We start from the raw sequence: 25,146 nt of genomic DNA on the forward strand, positions 1-25,146 counted from the left end.
AAAGATATTATTATTTCATATATCCAATATTATTATTTCTGATTTGTGCTGTCTTATGCCGACGTGACCAGTGAAAAAAACAAAACAACAAATCACGGCCTATAAACCCGAGATGAATGACACAAGCGTTCACTTCAAAGTATAACGAGGAGTGTCTCCAACGTGCGAGTACTGTACACACGCATTTACAATACCATAAACTCGCTCACGCACACACAACACACTCACTCGACATTATATCCGAAACGCGGCGCGTCGTCGAGATTTGGCATGCGAATCTTTGGTGCAGTGTCTATTAGTCTAAAGTGCTCTGCACATGCGGTGTGTGTGGACGCTGACATTGCTCAGCCTTCGGATAATTTGCATCGCACGTGTGCAGCCGCGAGACGACGACGTTGTCGACGACAGTCACTGGGTCATAGCCGAAATCCAATTTATTCCCGCATCGGCCCTTCGTTTATAATTAGATGCCTCGCAAGCGGGGTCAAGCTTTTCTCGAGCGGCCCGGTCGTATTTGTGTTTGTTGTTCGCGCGGATGAGTCGCCTGTGTGATACCGTTTGACGGTCGCCCGCCTGCTTTTTTCCTTCGCGCTGCGGCTTTTGGCACGAATCAATGAACACATCGCGCATCTGCTGCAGCTGCGCGCGCGAGGTCCGGTTTGCGGTATATAGAACGCTCGCTGCGATGCACACCTTGGATTTTCGCGCGCTCTTGATGCGGGTCGGCATCTGTACTTTGCTTGATTTTTCTTTATTGTTGTTCTTTTTTTTGTCTGTTTCCCGTTTGAGAAAAGCACATAGTCTGCATCTTTATCGTTATGTGGACTTTATTTATATAAAGGGCTAAACGCTAGAATGTACACAAGATAAGTTATTAAAAATGTTCATTATTGCGACTTCAATAATAATTACACACGAGCAGTTGATTTTTTTATTTATTCATTTTGTTCCTTTCTTATTTGTTTCATGTCGATCAGGGCAAAGTCTTAAATGTGTAGATTTTTCGACGCTTATTTGCCATACGCTTTTTATCGATTTTTTTCGCAAATTTTCTCATTATTTTGTTTTTAATTAAAAATAACGCACTGTGATACGGAAGAAAAGAAATGGATTAAATTTAAAAATGACCGCATTGTACATAAACCATTGTCGATTACAATCTACAAAAAAAACGTTGATTTGCCTCGCACGTTACGATTATTTTTGCTAACTCCTATCTTGCCTTCTCCGTGAGCCGCTTAGCTTTTCGCAGTGTCGGTGAGTTGTCGATAGAAAAAAAAGAACTGTCTTTTGAACTTCAAGTCGCACGTTTCTGCTAATTCTCATTTTTGTTTGAGCGACTATTATGAAACTGCTTATAAGCACCATAAATCCGTATCCATAAATAATAATTTATTTAAAAAGAAAACTGCTTCGCGTTGCATCGCGATCCTGAGAACGCAAACACAGAGCGAATAGTTTCTCAAACATTAAAACCTTCGCATCGAAGGGGAACACTTACAACGATGCGTGTTTTTTTTATTCGCTCGCCATCGATATTATCATAATCGTCGCGGTCGTCTCTCCACATCGCAGCGAAAAAACCTAAAAAATAATTAAAACAAAACAAAGTAATCGGTACCAGAAAAGTTTTATCTTTTTACTCCATTGTCTAATAAGCAGTTCGTTGAACATTTACAATATATAAGACTGAACGGCGTTCGCACTTTTTTCTGTTTTATACACGAATTTCATTTGCATCACTCGCACAATTATACTGTAAAAAATCTATGCACTGTGAGCATCAAAACAAAAGAAGAAAGAGTCGAAAGCTTAGCTAAGTTCGCGCGCGCGCGATATGCATCTCAAAGACAAGCGATACTCGCCGCTGCAATAGACGACCAGCGAAAAAACCTGACACCTAAGTAGTCACACGGCGTACATAATAACATGAGTCGTACGACGATGACAAAAGTTTTGCTTCATTTTTTTTTAATATACTTCCGAAGAGTCTTATTATTATAATTACAAGTACAAACGCGATTTAGTTCTTACGACTTTGGGCATTGGCTCAATCAACACCCTTTCTGTTATCGAGACTCCGATCTCGCTCTCTTTCGCTTGTTCTCTCTTATACTCTCTCACTTTCCATGATAGTACTTTAAGTCGCAGCGAATTGTACAGTATTTGCGTTAATAGAGTACTCGAGGATACCAGGTACTTTTATCGAAAGTACAGATCTCATCATATTAAGATTTTCCCTTTCGAACAGTACTTATTATTCTCTGGTTCCAATAATCTCATGCTACGAATGTCATATCTGCCCACCCCACTAGCATCTTCAAGCTCAGAGCTTGACATCGAACGTCACTTCTTTCTCTCTCCGTGCAATTGTAAATGTAGTACATTATCAATGAAACGTGTTACAGCTAGATTGATTTTTTTTTGTCAGTTTTCAATGGTTATTTCCTGTCAACTTTATGCCCACGCGCGCTCATTATACCGACAACCGAGCCACAGACGCGTTGATCGAGTTACTCGTAGAATTTGTTTTTCAAGACAAAACGAGGTTTCAATATTTGAGAAAAGATTAAAAATAAAGGAATCAAACGAGTTAATGTTCGAAAAGTAAAAAAAGACAAGTTAGTATCGTTTTCAGAATTATTTATATATATAGAGCCCAGTCTTACAAAAAAATGACCGCATCGTATCGAGGGACGGGCGTGGATCGCTCATTGTGTTTAAAACTAACAATCGGTGCGCTGCCATTTTGGAGTTATGTTCCTTTGCATTATATTCGTTCATAATCCTTATTCTCTTACGTTTGCGTACAACGTTTTTGTGTGTTATCTTTTTTTTTCACCGAGAAAGTAGGCATATATGCAAAGATATTACAGCGTTATAAGTACGATCATAGAAATTAGACTATTAAATTCAAATACAAATCCTACTTTCACTCGCCTATATTGTTTTATTATTTCCTTTTTTAAAATTCTCGTTTATTTCTGCGAAAATTAAAGCGAACAATATGTTGTTTTGTGTCTCTCATTCCTGTCTGTTTCTGTTGCTTCCTCGATCCTTAGATTTGAAATTTATTTCCTTTTTTTTTTTAATAATTTGAGGGATGAACCACCTTATCCTTTATCCTTTGTATATCGCCCTTTAGTTGCCATCGTGACACCGACTTGGAAGTTCGCAGGGTACCCAGGGAGAAGAGAAGTTCACACTACGGAACGATCACAGCTGGCCTGCGATGCCCTGCGGAGCCCAGAAGTCTGATTCAGACGATGTGATGTTGATTACTTTATTTAAAGGACAGACGAGCCATAGCTAGGTTGAATCGGTGCTGATTGATAAATGGCATTTAGGCTGGGACTGATGGTGGCGTACAGATGTTGAGGTTAACGGATATTGGCGCATCACATGGCATACTTGCGCGTCCATTCACGTGCCAATTCGTTGTATTTCTCTCTGTCGGTTTTGTATATCCTAGCTATCTCTGGCACGAGCGGATCATCTGGGTTCGGGTCGCACAGAAGAGAGCATATTGACAGTAAAACTGAAACAAAATGAAATAATTTATGCCTGTTCAAGGTTATGCATGATTATAAGCGCGATGACCAACTACGATCACTCATGATGTAAAACGCCAAACCATTAAATGCACAGAGTATGCAGTTTTATATATTTATTAGTAATATCAAATAAATTTTATAGCACAGTGTGGCTAAAATCCTCTGTTAAGTCACGAATAGTCGAGACTTGCGGATTTTAGCAGTCTGTGCTATAAAATTTTATACGATACTCTTGACTCAAATGGTTCAGTTTTACACGGCGCTTAGCGCCCTCGCTACGCTCGGGTGCTAGCTGCGCCGTGTAAAAAAGAACCATTTAAGTCACACGTATCGTAATGTACTATTATAGCACTGCGTGACCTAAGTCCGCGTTTAAGTCACGCCTATCCGTGACCTAAACAGTCCTTTATTGCACCGTGCTTTATCATCCGAGCGTAGCGAGGACGCTAACCGCACGGTGCAGTACAGGACTGTTTATGTCACGGATAGTTGTGACATAGCGCACTTAGGGCAGGCAGATGATATAAAATAGTATACGATACTTGTAACTCAAATCGACCCATTATTACATGGCCTGTAATAATGGGCCGTTTAAGTCACATGTATCGTAATATACTATAACCGTTATATAGTATTTTATATGAAACAAAACATTATCTAAAAAAGGTGAAGAAGGGTAAGCTAAAAATGTTTTACAAATTATCCATTCTGAATTATGAATTTAACCAATAAAACATTAATTTAGTAAAATCAAAAATATTAAAGAATTTGAAAATGCCCTAATATAAAAAATTAATAAATAATTATTATTTAGAATTTTTAAAAAGGTAGCACGGTTTCATCAATCAATACAGGGTGCTAAGACTGACAATATCAATTAGGAAAATTTGTTATTAATACAAAAATTATCTTTGCACAACATAATATTATATTGTAATAGCAAGCACTTTCTAAACTGATCAATACAAACCTACTTTTTTAAGGCGATTTCAAGGCTACTTTTATTATATATTGAAACTTGTAAAAAGTTTAAAGTAATAGTTAATAATAAGTTTAGCATAAAAAATAGGTACAACAAGAAGCTGTACAAAGTAAAATAAGCTTTGGTAATGGATATTGAATCAATATTTCTATCAATACGTATGGTGCATAAATAGCACCTTATATGTAAATCAATAAGAAAAAAAAGCAGGTCAAAAAGTATATTGAGTTTGCTATTACTCTCAAATAACTGGTCAATACAAAATAACTTCATTTCTTGTGACTTGATTGATGAACTTCAGTTTTAAGTATAACTGTAAGTTATTATTAAAAAAAATTTTTTTTTTTAACAGAATGCATCAATATTTACCTTTTGAAATAGTGAGTGCAGGGGACCATTGCGATCTTAAAATATCCAAGCAGATACTTCCATTACTGTTAATATTGGGATGATAGATTCTGGTCGTGAAAGCCACCTAGAATAAATAGAAATGCATTAGACATCTTAATATAAAATATCACTAGTCATAATAAATAGTATAGTGATAAATTGAATAGAAAAATATGTAGCTGAGTATGTCAATGTACTTTCTATGACTCATACAGTTTCTAATCTCAATGATACTCTAATAATGATTGAAAAACAATGTAGGTTTATATTTCTTAATGCTAACAACTGTTAAATCATTAAAAATATTTAAATACCTTTGGAGGTTTGAACGGATAGTCTGTAGGGAAATGTATTGTTAAGAAAAAGACTCCTCCTTGATAGGGACTGTCAGGCTGTGAAAAAGATATTTTCGTAAGATTTCTGTAGTTTTAAAATAAAAAAAACAACATTACATAACGCTTTAATACTTACTGGGCCCATAATTGTTGCCTGCCAGTGAAATACTGTAACATATAAAATTATTTTGTAAATAACAGAAATGTGATAAAAAAAAAATAATGTTGACAAAGCAAATTCTTACATGCTTGCACTGAATGTTACATCATATTATTTTTTAAATAAATAACAGCAATAATAAGAACTTTACACAGAATTTTCTCTTTGACAAAGAAGCTTAAATGAAATGTAGCTTTTTACACAAAGAGCAAGATAAAACATTATTGGTTATGAAATCCGTACCTGTGATACAAATTACGTTTTCATATTTTTTGCATAACTATCATGCTATTATTCACAGATTTAACTTTTTTCCAAACAAAATATAACTGTTTATGATACATTTCATTTATTCTTTATGGTTAGATATAGATCATAGATAGCATGTCATGCAAAGTAGCTATACTTCTGGAGAAATGTAAAATAATTGTGATATCAATTTGTAACTAGTAAATTTTAACCAAATGTTGTATTTGCTCATGAGAATACTGTTTTATGAACTGCACAAAGAAATACAATTGTAGCTGTCAAATCATTAGAAAAATTGTCATTTCATCAACATATGCAATAGCAGCATATTTTCTATTTCTGATTTTCATTTAGATAATGAGTTTTAATAAGCTGTTCGGTAATGTGATTAATAGATTAAGACAGCCATTTTGCTGGCAACAGTAGCCTCAAAGAGCGTTATTTCTGAGCATACGCAACTGTCACAAGTGTAACTCTAAAATTATACTCGGTATGCCAATGTGTACAGATGTAAAACTTTGCTTTATAAGGAGTGAACGATGTAAATCAGTCCATTGATCGGAATAAGACTCACAATCATCTCCAACTGGACCAGCTGAACACTGTGCAGGTGGATCCCTCCCGAGGTCCTGGAGTTCCTGCAAAATGACAAATGAAACATAAATATTGAACTAGTTGAGGGATCCAATCAACCATAAAGCTGGCTCCAGAGCTTTTGCACTAGGTTCATTGTGTGCAAGTCGAGCAGAGTGAATCGGCATGTTTTTATTCATAAAGCAGAATGAGCAAAGCAACGAGCGAGCAGCTCCCCAGAGCGTAGAGACCCGGATCATCCTTGTTCTGCTCGTCAAAGAATCAACAGCAGCGAAGATGACTCATAATGGAGTCCAGGGAGCAAGGAGTCATCATGATGTTCATCAACACAGTTGGATTCTCCTGTGGATGAGTCAAAGAGGGGGGACTGGTTGCTGACCGCGAGCAGCAGTGTCCTGGGGAAGGCCTCGTAGCCAGGCCCCAGAGCCGCATAGCATCGGGGGAATTTCGACGATTTCCGAGTTATCTATAGCTCCCGCGCCGTGTGTTGTACGTGTGAGCGGCTTCTATATATATACGCACATAGGCATACGCTGTGCTCGATAGAGCTGGCAGGCGGTAGGTCCGCCACACGGATTTTACGTTACTTCCGGCAATGCAGCTCGCGAGCGACCGAGGCCGCGACACGTGAGACTCCGCGCAGCCTCGGCGAAGGCCGAGCACCGGGAGTCGGCCTCGAGCGAGGTCAAACGTCTTCGGCCGCGCCTCGAGGAGCTCTCTCTCGCGCGCGAGCCGAAGCATCCTCGACTCCGACGAGGACGTCTTTCGGAGTCGTCGGCTCCGGGGCGAAAACGTCAGCGCCGCACTGCGCCGCGGCTCGAGGGTCCGATTCGCGCGAGATACCGCTGCAGCGATGGCGGATAACGCTCCGGAAGAACTCGGGGGGTGGGCGAGACGACGGGAAAAGCGGCTCTACGAGACCTGGTGGACAGGCGGAGTCGGGTAGATCGGGACGGGGGATAGACAGAGAGAGAGGGACAGCGCGAATAAGCGGAGCAGAGTAGCAGCGAAGGGAAAGAGAGGAGAGCTGCCGCGGGTGCAGGCGGCAGCCGTGCAGGCACGTACCTTGTTAATCCGCTTGAGAGCCATTTGAGGGGCTGTGTTGTGTGTTAATTGGGAATCCGGCTATTGCCCGGGACACAGCTCAGAGGAAACGTGAAAAGCCGCTTGGCCCGCACAGAGCGCACAAGAGAGGAGATCTTTGATTAGGGATTGCAAGATGGCTGCCGTCTAAAACGTCGTTCCACTACGCGATTCAAGATGTCCTCCGCGCTTTTTCGTGCACGGCGCGCCGCGGACTCACTCGCTCGCTCGCTCGACGAAAGCCTGCCTGCGCTCGCACACACTCGGCTACGTGCTGTTCGCGCTCTGTCTCTCTCGCTCGCGCTCTCTCTCTCTCTCTCTCTCTCTCTCTCTCTCTCTCTCTCTCTCTCTCTCGCTCTTTTTCGCACACACACACACGCGTCACAGCTCTGTGTGCGAGCCTCTTTATCTATATATAACGCGTATATATGCACAGCAGCGCGCGACTCCGACTCTGCGTGTCTCTCGCCAGAGACTATACAGTGTACTACACTGGCAAAAACTCCCGAGCCATCGCGGAGAAAGAGAAGCGGTATGTATATATGTATATGTATAATAGAGCGCGATATATACGCACGGGAGTAGTGTGCGCCGCGGATTGCGCGAGTGGCCGGCGGCGGCGACGGCGGCCCGTACACGCACGCGCCTGATGCTTCTATCTCCGTCTCTGTCTGCCGCGGCTCGATTTTACGGAGCGAGAGAGAAGGACTCAGTCGTCGCTCTCGCGCGTGTATTAGCGTATAGCGTGTTCGTGACGCTACGTGTGTTTTTCTATATAGCTCCGACGTCGTCGGTCGTCGTCGTCGTCGTCGCCGGCCGCAAATGTATATAATGATCATATCTCCCGTGCTGTACTGTATACACGTTTGCATAGGTGGAGCTGCCTGTCTGTAACGTTACACGATATATAGGTATATATCAGTTGCGCTGAGACGTGTGCCAGAGGAACGCGAATTTTCAAACAAAAGCTTCTTGTTGGAAAACGTTCTTGTTGAACAATTAAATAAAGGTAATTTTGAACGTTTAAGTATGGGCCATGTAATAACCATTTAGTAATCCAGATATGTTTTTTTTTCGCGTTAGAAAGAGCTTCAACAGGAACAAAGCCATCAAAAGAAGAGTTATTTTTGCTCCATCAAGTTTATTGCTGAATGCAGGTATTTGATGCAAGCATTATCCTGAGAAGATCTACCTGTATAAACAATTATACACACTGATGGCACATAAGAAATTCTTTTTTAAATCAGGTATTTATTTGTTCATTTTTCTTATGTGAATAATTATAACAGCTGTTGTTTTCGACATTTGAAAATAGGTATTTTCAATAGGCTACTTTTTTATTTTGTGTCAGAGTTTGCATATTGAAAAACTATTTCATAACTGTTACTTCTTTTAAATTGTAAGTAATTCAACTATACTATAAGTACTATGATATATTGTTATACTAAGAGTTGATTGTTCCGTCTCCAGACGTATAGATATAAGTTTATGAATATTCTTATTTTAAAAATGTATGCATATTTAGATATAATATTATAGCAGATGCTCGTACGCCTTACAGGTATTCTAAAATCTCCGAATATGTAGCTGAACGACTGTCCCTCGGGAAAACCCGGAAACCGTAATCATAAAACCGTTCATCTGCTGCGCAGATATCAGCGCTTCGTATGTTTACAAATCCGCACTGCTATAATTGACGACACAGTGAAATACGAACGCGGACTGCAAGACGACCGCGATTAAGGATTAGACGCAGACGCGTTTCATATTCTCAATACTATTGCACACCAGCTTAATTAAGAGAATGCGCTGACCCTTCGCACTAATGACATTATTGACGGACCTTTTCCCGCATCCTACTTTACCTGGATTTTTCTAGCGCACGCCCACAGCCTAAACTACACTGCGCCTCTAGCTCTCCCTCCATCGTACCTGTCATAAAATATCCATCCTAGAGGAACCTTCCTACCTATTTCGATGCGCCGCCTACACCCCCTCCGGCATCGCTCATCCCTCTTGTCACATCAACTTGCTAGACAGACGACGAGGACAAAAATCAGATTCGACTTGACCGCCGCGCGAAGAGCATCTTAAACACTTCGTTCAAGAGCAAGCAATACTTATACATTTTAGCGCTAGACTTGTACTATTCATTTTTTTCTAAGTTTACTTTTATACGTGTAAATTATTTTAAGTTTTCTCAAATATATTTAAAAAATAAGAAAAAATATATTTGCTTGTTACGTGTGCAACTTATTTGAATAGTCTTAACGCATTAATTTTCGTTGAGACCAAGATCGTCGACATTACACCTCGGCGACTCTTTACATTGATTAAGAAATGACTGATGAATTCATTTTTTTATTTTAGCCCATCTCACAACTGTGCGCGATTAAACGACGAACGACGATCCACAATCATGATTTTAACATTTTTAAAAAGCACATCGTTTTGGAGCAGCTACAAATCGTATCAAAGTTGACGCTCCCTGTTCAATATTCTCGAGGGTATGGCCGTCGTTAATGATCAGATAAGTTTCTTTCGTGCATGTTTATATTCTACTTTTCTCTATATTCAAAAATTAAACTCCTGCCTGAATTAAAAGATCAGATACTCTGTGGTCTCTTTTTATTTTCAGATATCCGCTAACAAGTCCAAAATCGGAGAAGTCACGAGTGGTGAATAACGTTCAGATCGCACTAGTAGTATCCAGTGCATTTTATTGCGTGGATTATCATCATCATCATCGTCTACCATGAACGACCACTAGTCTCTTATTTTGTCCGACTTATATCGTCGAGCTTTCCACCTCGCGTACAGGTTTACACCAAAACCGTAAAAGTATAAATAGTTTGGAAAAATTTTCCCAAAGTAAACCTGGGGAAATTGTGGGATCGGATTACCGCTGGCGAGACTGTAGCGAGACTTTTACTATACTTAGCCAGACTTATCGCAGATTGTTTATTCAAAAAGGGACCTCGTCATCGCATCGCCTTGCCGGCGATCGTCATCATTGCGTTCTCCCCCTTTGAGTGTCTCGCTTTTCCCATATAGGTATATGATGCGCGTGTATAGTCTCTGTGACGATTATAATATCAGAGAGGCGCACTTTGTAGAGGACGCGTGCGCGCGAGGAATATTTGCCTGACTCTCGCGTTGTACATATATATACATATACGCGTTCCCTGTTTTTTCTCGCGCGCATATAGCTGTTACGATTTATTTTTACGGTTTCGGCGATGTGGTGGAGGTGGACAGAAACGGGAATCTCGTCGAGGCGGATGATGATGCAAGGAGGAAATGGTTAACGGAGACGCGAGCGACTATGTGTGTGTGAGTTGCGGAAAGTAACTCGGCGTGAGTTCGGCGCGAGTCGTATAAAATCGACGTAGCGAATTTTTGATTAATTATTTCGTGCGAGCAGCGAGCGATGATCGAACGAGTTTTAAAATCCGACCTGGACGCTCGCTGGCGGGAGTATTCGAATAGGACAGAGGGTTGTTGTTGCTTTTTATCGTTCTTTAGTGTTTGGATAAAGTTTTGTTAACATTTACGTATCGCTGCAATTACAACTAATATCATTGTCTTTTCGTATACCGTACAAGTTCATATCGTTCATTGACGTAAAATATACATTCGATATTTTTCAAAAGTTTAGTTCTTAATTTTGGCTCGGTTGACGCATCCAACTAGCATTCCACGTCTCTGCTGGTATCTATCGATCTATTTTCACAAAATCATTTTTCTTTGATGACATAATCTTCTCTCTGCTGAGGAGAACATTATTCAAATAACACTTCGGAGGCGTGTGAATTTTCCTGTTGATGAAAAGAATGCTCTGACGAATGCTTGCAGCTTATCAGTTTCTACTGTCTCAAGCTTCCTACTTCTCGTCGATTTATATGTTGCAAAATTTTATAACAGTTTGATAAATAATGAATGTTTTCACAATTTCCGATGTTTCTAGTAGGCTATATAGATACTTTTGCAATTCGCACGTGGAAGATATAGTGAAACAAATGACGCGAATTAGCAGTAAGAAATTATTGCGTTAAATTTTAGGTTACCGCGTGTGTAGATTGGAAAATCATGGGGAATTTAAAAATATTCCTCAAGCAAAAAAATAAGTAAAATTATACAAAATTATAACCAAACGAACAACCGTAAAGTATAAAAAAGCTAGAATGAACAATCAATCGCAGAATTGCAATTGCTCCAGAAGAAGACAAAGAGAGTTGAATAACAGAAGGTTAAGAGAGCGATGCACGCGATTAAAGGAAACATTAGTATGCAACGGTGATGAGGAATTTTATAACATGCACCATCTTCGAGAAGAGTTTTCTCAGGTGTCTTCTCAAAGCAGTTCAGTCATTGAGCTTCCTTGGAAGGATATTGCCTTAGGTGCTGCTGACTTGGCGAAAATCGAAAGCAGCAAAGTAGCTCAAGAGGTATACACGCTTGCGTTGTGTTAGTAACACACTTTTTTCAATGTCTCATCAGTTCAAACTATGCAACTTATCCTTTTTTGATAGAATCCAGATCGTCACAGTGAAGTTTTTTTATTATATTACTATACAAAATAATAGAAACGTCATTTATATTGGAATATACTTAGCTCATTATATAATTATTTTCCATTTAGTTAAAACTGTATTTAAAATATGATCGTTCTAAAAATAATGTCAAGGGTATTTAAATTTTCGATACCGTTTCAGAAAGCGGCAACTGCGGAAGAAGGGGAAGGTGGGCTGGTAAAGAAGGAATCTTGCGAGTTTGTACAGTTACCATGGGAGGATCTGATGATAACGTGTACCGTAGACTCCGAGAGAGCTAAATCAAATATGAAAAAATGCGATTCCTCGCTGGAAATTCCTTGGCATGATATTTTGTTCGATCCCAATATCAAAATCGATGACAACCAACATTCCAAAAAGTGCGATAAGGACGAGGTGGAAATTCCATGGGATGATTTGCTGTTGTCAAAAAATATTGTTTTCTCATCGAAAAATAAATGCCCGACTGCGCGTAAACGCTTGCCAAAAACGAGCAATAAGAAATGCGGCTGCTCGAGGTCTAGGAAGTAATGAGAAAATTTTATAGATTTCCAGTGTAAACACGATATTGTAATTCTAGAACTGTCGGTCAACTAGAACAAAATTATAAAGTACACCTATTTTACGACGATATATGTATAGCAAAATTATTAATACACCGTGTATAAAGCAAGTTGTTGTGCCGCATGCAATTATTAAACGTTTCACATTTCATAATTCATCCGATTTATCGCGTCTCGCGAGTACAGTTACACTTCGAATTATTGCACTCCGTCGCTTCTGAATCATTTGTTATTATCCAATGCCCGCGACCACATTCAGAGTGTGACTAACAATAAAGCTCTCATATCTCATTTGCATTTTATAACCAAAGATATCATGTAAGTTTTGATAAGCAACCACAGCGCAACGTCGATTCAAAATTCCTGCTCGTATATAAACCACAGCCAATATAATAGCAATAAACTCGAAAATTAACAGTCGCAATTAAGAAAAAAAGGAGCAACAAGAAAAATGAGTGTTTTCGGCTCGGCAAAAACGAATTTCAGCAACTCGGAGATGAGCCTCGGGTCATCCGCGTTGATGACCGCTGCGTCGACGTACACTCTATCCGATTGCGATTACGAAACGTCGAGCGAGCTGCTCAGTCCGCGCGAAGCAGTAGCCAACGACGACGACGACGACTCTCAAATTTCACCGACATCATCACGTTCATCCGATATCCCCGACTACGACGACCTCGCGATTCGAACGAGCTCGGTTTTGCTCGACAAAGCCGCGAGAGAGTCCTCTGTGTCCATCGGAGCGGACGGATACGTATTGAGCGCAAAGAGCGACACTTGTCTCTCCCAACAGAGCCGAGCGATTTCCGACTTTGTCAATGAAGTTCTCATCGACGCTCAACAGCAGTCGAATACTGCCTCGCCTATTCAGAATGAATGTCATTCAACTCCACGAGCCGAAAACAGTTCGTTGATCGCAGCGATTGAAATAGAGCCTGACCTGCAGCAGCGTCACAGCTCGTCCAATTCAGCATGCTATTGTTCCCGCGAAACTTTGACGCGTCAGGAATCATCGGCTCCGGATGACGATAAGATAAAAGCGACGGAAGTCGCGACAAGCTTGAGCGAAGCGAAGAACAAGATAATCGAGAATCTCGCCCAGGTCACCTACGACAAGCTGTTCTCGAGACCAGGATGGCGTCGCTCCGGTGACACCGATCGGAGTAGCCAAGGCGAGCCTGTCTCCAAAGCGTCATCCCAGAAGTCTCGACTCTCGCGGAGATCGTCGCGCTGCAGCGGCGTCGAGTCGATCCTGCGAATCGACTACGAGCTTCAACCTCTGAACCTCAGGCTATCTAGACTCCTGGCGGAATTTCGCGCGATGGACCTGAGAGGAAAAATCGGATTCGTCGATCCCAGCTTCTACGAGTTTTCTTTGCCACGAGACGGAAGCTTCGCGTCGACGGCTGGGGATAACGAGACGCGGAAAACCGTTGAAACCTGCGAGCAGTTTTTACGGCCCGAAGAGCGAGTAGTAGTAGCTTCGAGGTCGGAAAAAAGTTGCGCGCGAAGCTCGCGCCAAGGCGATGGACGGGAGCCGTACAGCGTGGAAGGCTGCCAATTAAGGTAGTTTTCCGTTAATTCAGGCTAATTGAATGGATCCGAGTCGAGAGTATCCGAGAGTCGTTAGGGCGTGTAACGAGTGCGAGCTTTTTCTGGTGTTGAGCGAGTGGCTTCGTTTAAAAATTTATACTATCAAACTACATACATAACATTATATTCTCTAAAAAGTAAAAGTAGCACGAATAAGGTGTATTACAATCGAATCCGCTTTTACTCGCACGAAGGTTGCAATCGTCGGAAGAGAGCAGTTTGCACTGCGTCCACCAGCAGCAGCGGCCCAAGAGAAACGCCGAGTGTCGAAAGCAGTCGCGTCATCATCGTCATCATCATGAGAAAAGCGACGAATGTCCATCATCGGCGCAAAAAGCGAGAACCTGCTGCTGCTGCTGCAGCGACGAGGACACCGATTTCGGCTGCTGCTGCTGCTGCTGCAGGCCGCCGGGAAAAAAGGACGAAATCGAAAGTTCAATGTCTCGTCGGCAATTGATTTCACCGGCGTTTTTAACGCGACCGATGGAAGCCGGCGATTCACTTTCGAACGGTAGTGACGCAGGTGTTACCTGTGGAAGGTCGATTATGATGATCGAGATGTGCGATTTGAGAGAAGCTCGCTGTGCGGAGAGGAGGGGACGGGGTGATCGATGATGTTGGGATAAATCGGGGAGGAGCTTTCGAATATTGATTTGGGATCGGTAAATTGTACGTGATTTTTTTTTCTTTCCTCATTTCTATTTCTGTTATTCTCTCGTTGGAGTTGGGCTGTACTGTGGACTATTTCAAATATTGTGTACATACTGATGTATAGTTTTCATTAAAGACAAATCTATATTAAAGGATTCAAAGAATTGATTAAAACTTTCGCGCCACAAAATAGCAGAAGATCAAAATAATTTTACCTATAGCAAATGATTAAAACGAAATTGAACAATGAACCACGACATAGCTGCTCGCTCCATAAGGTATCCATAATTTCCCAAAGTTGGAAGTTTATTTGTCAATATCTCAGAGAACAAAGTTTGCATCACGCGATTTATTATCAAGCATTATATTCAAAGTTAAAAAATACCAAAGTCTAGGCAACGCTCAGCAGCGCAAAACTCTCTAAACCCCAAGCCTCCGTTCATTCGAACACATGAACAAAGGCCAAATCGATTTTCCCCTAATCCTTCAACAAGCTCTGCAATCATCGTAAAATTCCACTCACCTCGCACATAATATCGACACCACGTCGAATCCTACCGCACCGACGCAAAGCGCACTCCAGCAGTCTCCACCGCCCACTCGCCTCGACGACAGATGGCGCTGACTCCGCCTCGAGGCGACCGCGAGCGCAGCCAGAGTCCACCCCCACAGCACAGTGCCTCCACCATCTGGCTGGCCGAGAGAGAGAGGGGAATTCGCCGAGCAGACTCGTGAAGGTGCGAGAGAGACGGAGCTAGATACGGAACGATAGGGAGCCGCTGTTCAGCGCGTAGCGACACGAGCGTATCATCGGCAGTCTGGCTCGACGAGTGCCAGTGTGTACGCGAACGGAAGCTGCTCTCGCGCAGTATTCCATTGAGTTTGCGGTGTTATATATATATATATATATATATATATATATATATACAGATTGCAACAGCACAGTGTGTGTATTATCCCCCACGCGTATTATACTCGTCCTCCGCGATTCCGGGCGTATCGGTCGTCCCGCGTGTGATCAGAGAAGAAGGAGTATACATATAGGTATAGCGGACAAAACAGTGTGTCTCTGCTGCTTTTGACAGCAGTGCAGTCTCTCGTCGCACGTCTCGTTGCGCGACGGCCTCCTTTGTGTCATCGATTCCGCCCAGCCATTCGCGCTCGTCGCCCAGCCCGGGAAGCGCCGCCTCGATAGGATGCAAGAGCCCGTAGCTCCTCGAGTGGACCTCGTAGTCGTCGTCGTGGAGTGTTCCTCGGCCTCGTGACAAGCTGCAGCAGCGCACAGTGCAAGAGAGCAGCAGGCTGCGGCCGAGTAGTAGTAGTATAGTGTGCATAGCGAGCGGCGATGTGGGCAGCCAGATGGCGCCAGCGGCGTTCTGACACATCCCCAGCAGCGGCTTCGTGCCTCCTGCAGCAACGGCAAATGCCATCCTCGTCGGCCACAGCCCCCTCATCATCATCAGCTTCCTGCTCACTTCCTGCGGCAGCCGACAAAGAGTTCGCTGAGGAGACGGCGTTAGCAGTGTTATTATGAGCCGAGAATTCTACGTGCCCTGCCAGCCTTACGCATATCCGGTGAGCGATCATGACAATGATTTTCAGCTATATCTTCTTTGCGGACGCTTTTGTTTTCTCTTTATCGTATATGCATACGAGGAGAGATGTCTATAGGATACGCGGCGCGACGATGACGCCAAAGTTGTTGTCGATGAAGTTTTTTCTCTCCTTCTCACGAGCGACGAGGGGGAGTCGCGCAGGTGTGCAACGAGCCGCACCGCGCGCGCGAGAGCTCTCGAGCTCGTTTTATTGATTTCGGAGAGTCGTCGTCGTGTGCTCTGCGACCGACGACGCGTGCGAGGGAGAGCGAACTCGACCTTAAGCTACTTTGTAGCTTTCTGTTTTTTTATGCTGTAATGTAATATAAGCGCTTTTTTCGCTGACGATGTTTCGCACAATTATCAGCGTTTGGTAAAAATTTCCGACACGCGGAAACATGCGGATTCATTCATCAGCAGATGACGATTGATGTCGCCGATTATGCAAGGAGCTTCTCATCGTCTCTTCTGACGTTTCGTCTTCGTATATAAAAAAAACATCGATTTGTAAAAAACGGCACTACGTGCCTTCGCGTTAGACTACCAAGTCGGAAATGGAAATCGGGTGGGTGTGCTGTCTATGTGTGTGTGTGTGTGACTACGGCTTTGACACAGCGTTTCTTTGATTGATGCTCAGGCAATCGGTCAGCTTACTGCTTATACGCTGCATATGAGTGTAAACAATGAAGCTTGTTGTTAAGAAAATATATATGCATCGAAATCATACGTTTTCATCCTGCTGAAACGTACGCGCGCGCGCCTATAGGTGTAATTATCGGCTGGTAAGTGATGCTCGCAGAAACTGTTATTTTCCGCGAATCTCTTTACGATGGGTGGATTTTTTTACAGTTTTTACGATTGAAGTAAAGTGCCTTTCGTTAACTCGATTTTTGAATTTCATCGTAGAAAGATCGTATATTCGAAGAGTATAAGAACAACAACGATCAGTCATCGGTACGGGTCACACAAAGTCGAACTCTAGACGGATCCTGAATCATTAGTAAACGCATAAATATCCCAATTGACCAGTTATGAATCACTGCGCTGATTCACGTCGCGCAGAAAACAGCTGACTTTCCGTAGTAGAGTATTTTCGGCACACTACTACATCCTATCGGCCGGCCATAAAAGTATAAATATAACCGCGCGCTCTGAAACAATCGAGCGAAAGCCGCGATCTCCAATGAGCAACAGAGAGAATAAAAAGAACGCACTACGGAAAACCGTTTCAAGAAACACGCACACTATGCGAGATGCCGATCGAATTTTCTCTTCGCTCGTTTAAAAAGTTAATTACGATTCGAATCCCCGCGTAGAATCTAAACAGAGACCGAGTGCACTCACATCCAGATCTATATAACTTGCTCAAATTGTAATGACGAGGCAATGTTTCATCGTGCGCGTGCGAGCATGTACTTATAAGCGGCGTCCGATAGCTGTCGATAACACACAGCTGTGCGCAAAGGAATATTCTCTCATTGCTTTCACCGCGTGTCTTTACTCACGTATACACTCGCGGCGGACGCCCGTCGATTTTCAAGGATTTTTTTTTCCAAACACACAAAAGAGAGAGACAGTGCAACGCGCGCGCGCGAGTTTACGTAATTCTACTAACCGAGCAGAGCACGTACGAAATTCGCGGAAAGCCGGGGCGCGCGAGTTGTTGTTAAAATGTCACGCACCGCAGCTGGCGACAGTCGCACTGCACACGCGTGTGTTCTCGATATTCTGACTCTCTTTGAGCTTTCTATTTTACTGCTATTGAGGTTGTACTATAATCGAGGCTTGCGAATGTAAAAATTATTGCCGATTGCGGACTGACGTCAGCAGTAGTCGATAATTAAACTTCGAAGAGAGAGAGATACGTGCCGGTGTATAATTGTATGCAAGTTTGCATTTGCGATACGGAGCCGATTATAACTCTCTCTCCCGTCGCTTGCGTTAATCCTTTTATCAATCTTAGCCTCGTCCGAGTAATGGAAACTCGCGCGGCAACTTTCCGCGAGGGCGATAGTAGTAGCCGCCAAGTGTATATGTGCAGGCGTAAACTCGAGAGATATTCTGTGTTATATGTAATAGCTTTCACGAGGGCAGCAGCTTATAGTAAGCTGGAGCAAGGTCGATTTCAATGTTCGAGAAATGTATAATGCGGAGGGGGGTAGGAGAGATAACGCTCGCGCACGCGCGGAGAGATCTCTCTTCGATCGCGACTTACTTTTGTTGATGGACGATCATTACGTTTGTGTTTTGCTTTTTAATTTCTCTCCTGTGTAAGTATTTATTGTACTGTACTATGTGGAAGAGTCTCGAAGCCGGAGAGCCTCGGACGATCGACGCAATCGATTGACGATCTAGAATCTTGATCTTTAAACGCGTGTCCGATGATAACTATGCGATATTCCGATGCGATACGATTGTTGTAAAGTGCGTTTGAATCGTATTCTTTATTGTTTCCAAGTAGACTGCGCGGGGAAATATGATTTCACGCCAATCGTTTACTGCGAAGAAATATTTATAGTATAGTGCCTCTCGGTACAGTAATAAATTGATTTTCGCTTTCGAGAGAGTGTAGTTTTAGTACACAGTGTGGCTAATGCACGCGGTGCATATGGCATCTGATAGTGGATCATACAGATGGTGGGGGGTATGGTAGGCCAGGTCAGAACCTCCACGGCTGCGGAGGGATTTGCAGATGTATAGGAGTAAGCATCTGGTCACCATACGGTCGGTCCCATTTCTCACCGATTGTATTTGATATTTTAGCCTTGCACAAAATTAAAAATCTTTTTAAACAAGGGAACTCGTTCAAGATACCAGAAATACACTCAAAACGTCAAAAACATGCAAAGCTTTCATTTCCGCATTGCAAACACGTGTCTCGCGTAAACAAAACCAGTGAATGAGACGACAAAAAACAAAATAATAATATCCCGAAACGTATGACCCATACTCTCATCAACCCCGCGAACATAACAAAAGAGCGCGTCGTCGTCACGCCGATAGTCGCAAAAAAATAACCCTATTTTGGCAGACGACCAAAACCGGAATCGACGAGTGCCGGGAGAGATATGATCGGGATGAACGGCGACGCCGAGTCGGTCTCATCGGGCAGGAGGAAAGAGCAGTCCTCGTCGACGTCGTCGGATGCTGCTGCAGCGTCAGCTGCCGATGCCACTGCTGCTGCTACTTCTTCGGGTGTCGAGAGGATATCGGCGCTCTCGAACTTGCGCGACAGGGTAAATTCGCTGTGCATAGTCTTCGAAATCGTGAGCGGAATTCGTTTTGGAATAAAAGAGGGAGGTTGGGAAGTGTCTCGCTTGCGAGGAAGTTTGAGACGCGGACTTAACCTATAGGTAGTTCAGGGGCTGGCTTAGAATTTTTATTAGTTTGAAGAAGCGCTTAAAACTACACTGTAATGATACATTAGAGACACGCGTAGAGTGAAACTTGATATTTTTATTTTTTTCACAAGCGTAAGCGTACGCACGTGAAATCGCTTTGTCGCGTGCAAAAAGAGAGTGAGACTGCATTCTGTTTATGAGCAGAGTGTTTGCGCGAGATTATTCTTTTTTGAATTTTTGGAATTCTACATTCAGTTTCTTACGATGTAGAATTTGCAAGTAATTACACGGCTCTATTGTTCCTCGGGCGCGCGCGCGCGGAGTTGGCTGAATCCTTTTTCTTCTGAGTGTATGCACTTCGAAAGTTGTAGACAAGACACGAGAGTTTTACTTTTAACTCGAGTTGCGTTAAACACACAACAGAACTTTTGAAAGTTGCTAACACGCTGCAGTGTAAAAATGAGAGAAATTCGGCTTCATTACTGTTTGCTTTTGAAAAAAGAAAACAAAAATTTACTTGCACATTCTATACGTATTTGCTCATATTATTATGGTTTACCTATATATTCGTCACAAAAGTATTATTACGAAGCTTCTCGCTGCATATCGCACATAAGATCTATTCGTAAATTCCTTTAACCAGTTGTGCCTCATTAAACTATCACGATAAGGGATCATGCAATTGAGGGAATAACATTTCTCGAACATTAGTCATCATCGCTTGTTGTGCGACTCCATGTTTGTCATCGTTTGTAAGGTTACAGACTCTTCCAAAGGCATTCTTTCCTTTTCCTTCCGAGCGTGCAAAGCAATTGTCTTCGTAGCTTTGTCGGCTGCGTCAAAACAAGAAGTTAAACTGCGAGAATTGCGATTCGCCATTGGCGAGATACGTGCGCCGGCGGAAGAGATAAAGTTTTATGTCCTCTACGTATTTCACGAAATTTTACTTCGAGCCTCCGTATCTTATCTCGTTCGCTGTCTCTATAGTTGCTAATTATTAAGTTAAATAACTGGTGATTGTTCGCGAAGTAATGTTTCCCTCCAAAGTGCAATGATCTTTGCGCGTAGATCCTTGAAGATATTGTCGTCTCAAATTAAATTTATCACACCCCGACGATCACACAACAAACACGACACTCATAAAATGGCAATAAAAACACAGCCCCGAAATCATTTCAAGCCCCGAAGCTGCAATATTCGCTAAAACATCCGAGCAGATTAGATCGAGACTCTCGTCGAGCCGGCTGAAGTCGCTGGTGAAGTGGAGAGAGACGAGAAAAGCGAGTAGGCCGTCAAAGGGATCGGCGGCAACATCGTCAGCCGAGGACGACGCCTCGACGTCGGGGGTAACACCTCCGGACGAACTACCACCCGCCGCTGCTGCTGCTATCTCCGACGATCTAGTCAAGCACACGCTCGACGGTAATAGTCGCTCAAACTGCTCGTTACAGCACTATTGCTCTGCTTTTCCGCGTTGTATTTACCGTATACGCGTATTACGAGCTTTTGAGAGATCTTTGAGAGATTCAGACTGTGCGTATTTTTCCTGGCTGGTCTTTTCGCTTTATCTTTGAAATCCTTCTCAGAAAAATTCGCATAATTTACAATTTAATTGAATGTAAAAAGATTTGATTTCACGTTCCACTTATATCAAGTATTATTTGAATTCCCTATAGAGTCTGCAGAAAATAGCTCAGCTGATAAAACAAACGCTTCCCGCATCGAGAGCCAAGAAAATAAGCCCGGCGTACCGCATAATCTCATTGAAAGTAATCTTGTTTCAAGCTCTTTTGACCCCGGAACGTCTTCGTTCTCGACAGTCGATTCAGCGCAGCCTTCTTTGAATACAGGTACCCTCACAGTCAAGTCCATTTTTTAAATTAAATTTAAGCGCCTCTCGCCGTTTTAGCAGAAAAACGGAGCTTGCATTTTTCGTTTTCTCTCTCTCTTTCTCTCTAGGTTGAAAGCTGTCTCTCCGCACAAGTGCTTCTTTAATTTTTTTAATTTGCATCCACGAGAGAGAACATTCTTGGATGTGTGCAGAGAGATAGAACTTAAAAGCCTCCCGTTATTGCCGAAGATTACAAAAGCAACAGTAAAGTTTTAATATTTTCGCATAAGCACACGCGCGGGGTCAAAGTACGTCCATAATCTATATGCGGACAGCTTTACAGTTTCGGACGAATATCTCGCCAGTAAAACACTCCCCGCGTAATAAAAAGCAAAGTGCAGCGCAGTCGAACCGCAATACCGCACACTTAACGCCAGTGATGAACCTAGAATTTCACCACAGTACAGCTTCTCCGTACAAGTCGACGTATTCCCCATGAAAACTGAAATAATCGAATATTCACGAATGCCTCTATTAAAAAAGAAAAACAGATTAAAGGTATCTAGGCTACAGACTGACCGAACGTCGTCGAACACTCCGTAAACGGAATGAAACTCGCGTTAAACGGCGTAGCCCCGTTTCGGCGCCAGCGAGTGTATATACGTATCTCTCTTTCTTATTCTCTATACGAGACGCGAATTACGCACGGCGCGCGTTTTCCCGGCGAGCCTTTTAATTTATCCGCGGCGCGGCTGCTCGTAATTTACTCATTCATTTCGCGAACGATAATTTCTCTCTGCTGCTGCAGCTGCTGTTGCTGCCTTTGAGGCGCGCGATCCGCGAGAGATATTAGACGTGTATCGGGATACGATTGCGCTGCTGCCGCTGCAGCGGTTTTCGATGGAATTTTAATCTCTCTCCGTGTGCCTATACTGTATATCGTCGGTACGTTTTGAGAAACTCCGAATTTCCGCGCTGCTTTCCACGGAAATATATTATCGGTGCTAGATACTTTTATAACGTATTTACTATACAGATACTTATTTATTAAATTAATTTTTAGAATAATATTTATCTGAATTCGTTTAACGATTATAAAACGAGAGAATTCTAACATATTCGTAATTTCAAACGTTTAGGTGAACTTTCGAACGACCGAGAAGTGAGAACTACGACATTCGACGGATCGACTAACCGGCGAAACGAAAGCGGTTTGTCGAATCTTACGACAGACAGCAGCGCTGACGATGATGAAGTTAATCCTATAAATGGCAACGAATCGTTAACATTGCCAACCGCGCTGATCGGATTCCAAATACAGTACGATTCATAACCGATTGACTATCATTTATATTTTTATGAAAAATTCAACCTTCAGGCGTGTCCTTATCGATTGAAGAATAAATTGTCGAACGCGATCGTATAGATTTCGCAACAATAAAGCGCTATCGACTCGACGTTCGCGCAGTGATTTCGAGTTTCAATTTGACAGAGTCAGGGGAGGACTCGCTCTGTGTGTGTGTGTGTGTGTGTGTGTGTGTGTGTGTGTGTGTGTGTGTGTGTGTGTGTGTGTGAAAGTGTAGCGCGTTCGAGATCGGACTATAAACGTCGCTTGTGCAGCTGTAATTTATGCGCTCGTATAACTTTCAGGAAGCATCATCGACGTTTTACTCCATTATTCTCTCCCTCGTGCATATCCGTCTTTATTCGCGTATAAAAACACCGAGCTAAACTCCAACAGATCGTTAACGCTTCCCAATTAATTCGCATCGGAGGCTACTGTACTCGTTTCAGCAAAAGCGTAAAAAATCCGTCGCGTTTTAGCGAGCGCAAACTCCGGGGCGCATTACACACACTTTCTCGCGTGTGTCTCTCACTTTCGATTCTCCGCGCGGCGAACAGAGAGCCTGCAATTCCCGGAGAGAATTCAGAAGTGCATCAAATGATATACACGCTAGCCTGCTCCTCCTAAATTGCACGTGCTGTTGTGAGATATACCCTCTTGCAGAGCATCGTCGAGCCTGGGATCCCGAATCCTCGACGTCGTTCCCATACTGTACTTCCAGCGCGGCAATCTCGACAGTTCCTCGTCGTTCAACGCGGCGAGATCCACGACGACGACGACGAGCGAGGAGAGCAGCTTCGCTTCAAATTCGTCGGGGTAAGAGAGAGACCTGCCACTCGTGTACTATATACTTTCGCGAGAGAGCTCTAAGATAGAGAGAGAGCTGAGAGAGAGAGAGAGAGAGAGAGAGAGAGAGAGAGAGAGAGAGAGAGAGAGAGAGACGTCGAGGAAACGATAAACAGTGAAATATGGGCTCATGCGCGATGGACAAGTTATTGCTCGTTGCGGAGTGTAGCGTGATACACGCGATTTATGGGGAATCCCGTGGAAAAGTCGAGTGACCGATGTCATTAATCGAGAGATAAGTTCTTCGTCGTCGTGTATAACGTGTACAATATATTGCTTACGCTAAATCTATCGTACAAACTTTTCGACAAAACACAACTCATCTCTCACCATCATCGCCAATGATCAAAACAATTTTCCTCGTTCGCGTGAGAAACGCCTCTTCGCCCCTCGCCCATATTTTATTTTTTTTCCTCCTCCTCGACGACGCCCGCATATACGGGGGATAAGTCAATTGAATAAACGCCCGCGTCTATTTTCGACTCTCCGGCCCTTTCCTCGGCGGTAGGGATCTCACATCAGTGCTATACGTGCGCGCACATGTAATGTACAGCTGCAGCATGTGGGCGCGTCGAAAGAGAGCCAGCTCGCGCACTCTCGTTTCCATAGGTTCTTTGCGCGCTGCGGCTTCTCTCTGGTGTATAATATATGTTTGTACTTATACGTATAGTCGTGTAGTCGTGGTAGTTGACCACGCTAAAAATCTGGTAACGGTATAGAGAGAGAGAGAGAGAGAGAGAGAGAGAGAGAGAGAGAGAGAGAGAGAGAGAGAGAGAGAGAGAGAGAGAGAGAGCCGAAGCGGACGCAGTGTCTCGCTCTCGGTTGTGGCATTGGTGTGTACACTGTATACATGTATGTTCTGGTCTGGCGCTACATACGATACAATTTTTCGCAACGCCTGCGTATCGCGCCCCCGATGTGGCTGTATGCATATGTACCGACTACCTTTCATATACATGCGTTTTAAAATAAAAGAACCAGGCGATATGCAAAAGCGGATATTTACTAGTCAGTTCGTTAATTATCATTGTATTCTACAAAACGCGCTCGAGGAGGCGAATCCTGTTTAGAAAGTTGAATCAGTTCTCGGCGTCGCCGCAATAAAACGTACACGTGAATCTGATTTCTAGGTGGTCTCCGCGCGCGGAGAATCGGGACAAAAGTATATTTTCAAATGATTAAAATTTGGAACAAGCGCTTTGTTGCGCGACCGGTTTTCATTGTATTCTATTCCTCGCTGGACGCGTCCGTTCTTTATTTGATTATGCAAATCAGCTGGTTCTCTGACCTACAATCCAACGCTGCGTGTATTATATCACGCTTTTAGGTGCAATAAAACACACGCGCGCGCACTCCTTGTAGCCGATTTTATCTAGCAATGTCGTGTTAACAGCCAAAGTTCATTAACTCGATTTCGTCGAACGCATGATACACACAAGCTGTTTGAAATTCTCCGGTTTCTTATGCATCTTACACGCGCG

General features: G+C 43.0%; 3 protein-coding genes across 13 annotated transcripts in view; 2 read left to right on the forward strand and 1 right to left on the reverse strand.

The window, feature by feature from the left end:
- Positions 1-1,611: 1,611 nt before the first annotated feature.
- Positions 1,612-7,866, reverse strand: LOC100115948 (ubiquitin-conjugating enzyme E2-17 kDa). The gene is made up of 6 exons (XM_001605431.6): positions 7,330-7,866; positions 6,245-6,308; positions 5,398-5,429; positions 5,241-5,318; positions 4,906-5,011; positions 1,612-3,538 (listed from the first exon to the last, which is right to left on the reverse strand). Exons 1-6 carry the CDS (start codon positions 7,351-7,353, stop codon positions 3,399-3,401), a joined length of 444 nt encoding a protein of 147 aa, XP_001605481.1. The 5' UTR covers positions 7,354-7,866; the 3' UTR covers positions 1,612-3,398.
- A 3,333-nt stretch (positions 7,867-11,199) lies between these two features.
- Positions 11,200-14,862, forward strand: LOC103315804. Of its 2 annotated transcripts, none has more exons than XR_004344730.1 (3): positions 11,200-11,795; positions 12,063-14,029; positions 14,251-14,862. XR_004344730.1 is itself a non-coding variant. In XM_031927929.2 (3 exons), the coding sequence occupies exons 2-3, from the start codon at positions 12,915-12,917 to the stop codon at positions 14,669-14,671; spliced, it is 1,536 nt and encodes a 511-aa protein (XP_031783789.1). In that variant the 5' UTR covers positions 11,219-11,814; positions 12,063-12,914; the 3' UTR covers positions 14,672-14,862. The 2 variants fall into 2 exon arrangements, 1 of the variants encoding a protein (XP_031783789.1); XM_031927929.2 differs by having other exon boundaries at positions 11,219-11,814.
- Positions 14,863-16,079: 1,217 nt separating this feature from the next.
- The window catches only part of LOC100119980, a 75,568-nt gene continuing 66,501 nt past the window's right edge, over positions 16,080-25,146 (forward strand). For 6 of the 10 annotated variants that reach the window (XR_004344731.1, XR_004344732.1, XM_008206433.4 and 3 more), the window contains exon 1: positions 16,186-16,282. Coding sequence is in view for 6 of the 10 variants with exons in the window: in XM_008206433.4 (XP_008204655.1) it covers positions 16,238-16,282 (45 nt within the window). In the remaining 4 variants the exon portion in view is untranslated. Of the gene's footprint in view, positions 16,283-23,557; positions 23,636-25,146 lie in introns of those variants that run through there. The other 4 variants (XM_008206438.3, XM_032598061.1, XR_004344733.1 and 1 more) reach the window with 3 other exon arrangements.

This window comes from Nasonia vitripennis, chromosome 3 (genome assembly GCF_009193385.2).
Source record: "Nasonia vitripennis strain AsymCx chromosome 3, Nvit_psr_1.1, whole genome shotgun sequence".
Classification (NCBI taxonomy): domain Eukaryota; kingdom Metazoa; phylum Arthropoda; class Insecta; order Hymenoptera; family Pteromalidae; genus Nasonia; species Nasonia vitripennis.

Excerpts from the sequence above, each read along its gene's own strand:
- LOC100115948 (XM_001605431.6), bottom strand. The coding sequence starts at position 7,353 with ATGGCTCTCAAGCGGATTAACAAG. Across the intron at positions 5,319-5,397 it reads AGGCAACAATTATGGGCCCA|CCTGACAGTCCCTATCAAGG; the intron begins GTAAGTATTAAA and ends TCTTTTTCACAG. Across the intron at positions 5,012-5,240 it reads ATCCGTTCAAACCTCCAAAG|GTGGCTTTCACGACCAGAAT; the intron begins GTATTTAAATAT and ends TATTTATTCTAG.
- LOC103315804 (XM_031927929.2), top strand. The coding sequence starts at position 12,915 with ATGAGTGTTTTCGGCTCGGCAAAAACGAATTTCAGCAACTCGGAGATG. Across the intron at positions 14,030-14,250 it reads GTGGAAGGCTGCCAATTAAG|GTTGCAATCGTCGGAAGAGA; the intron begins GTAGTTTTCCGT and ends ACTCGCACGAAG.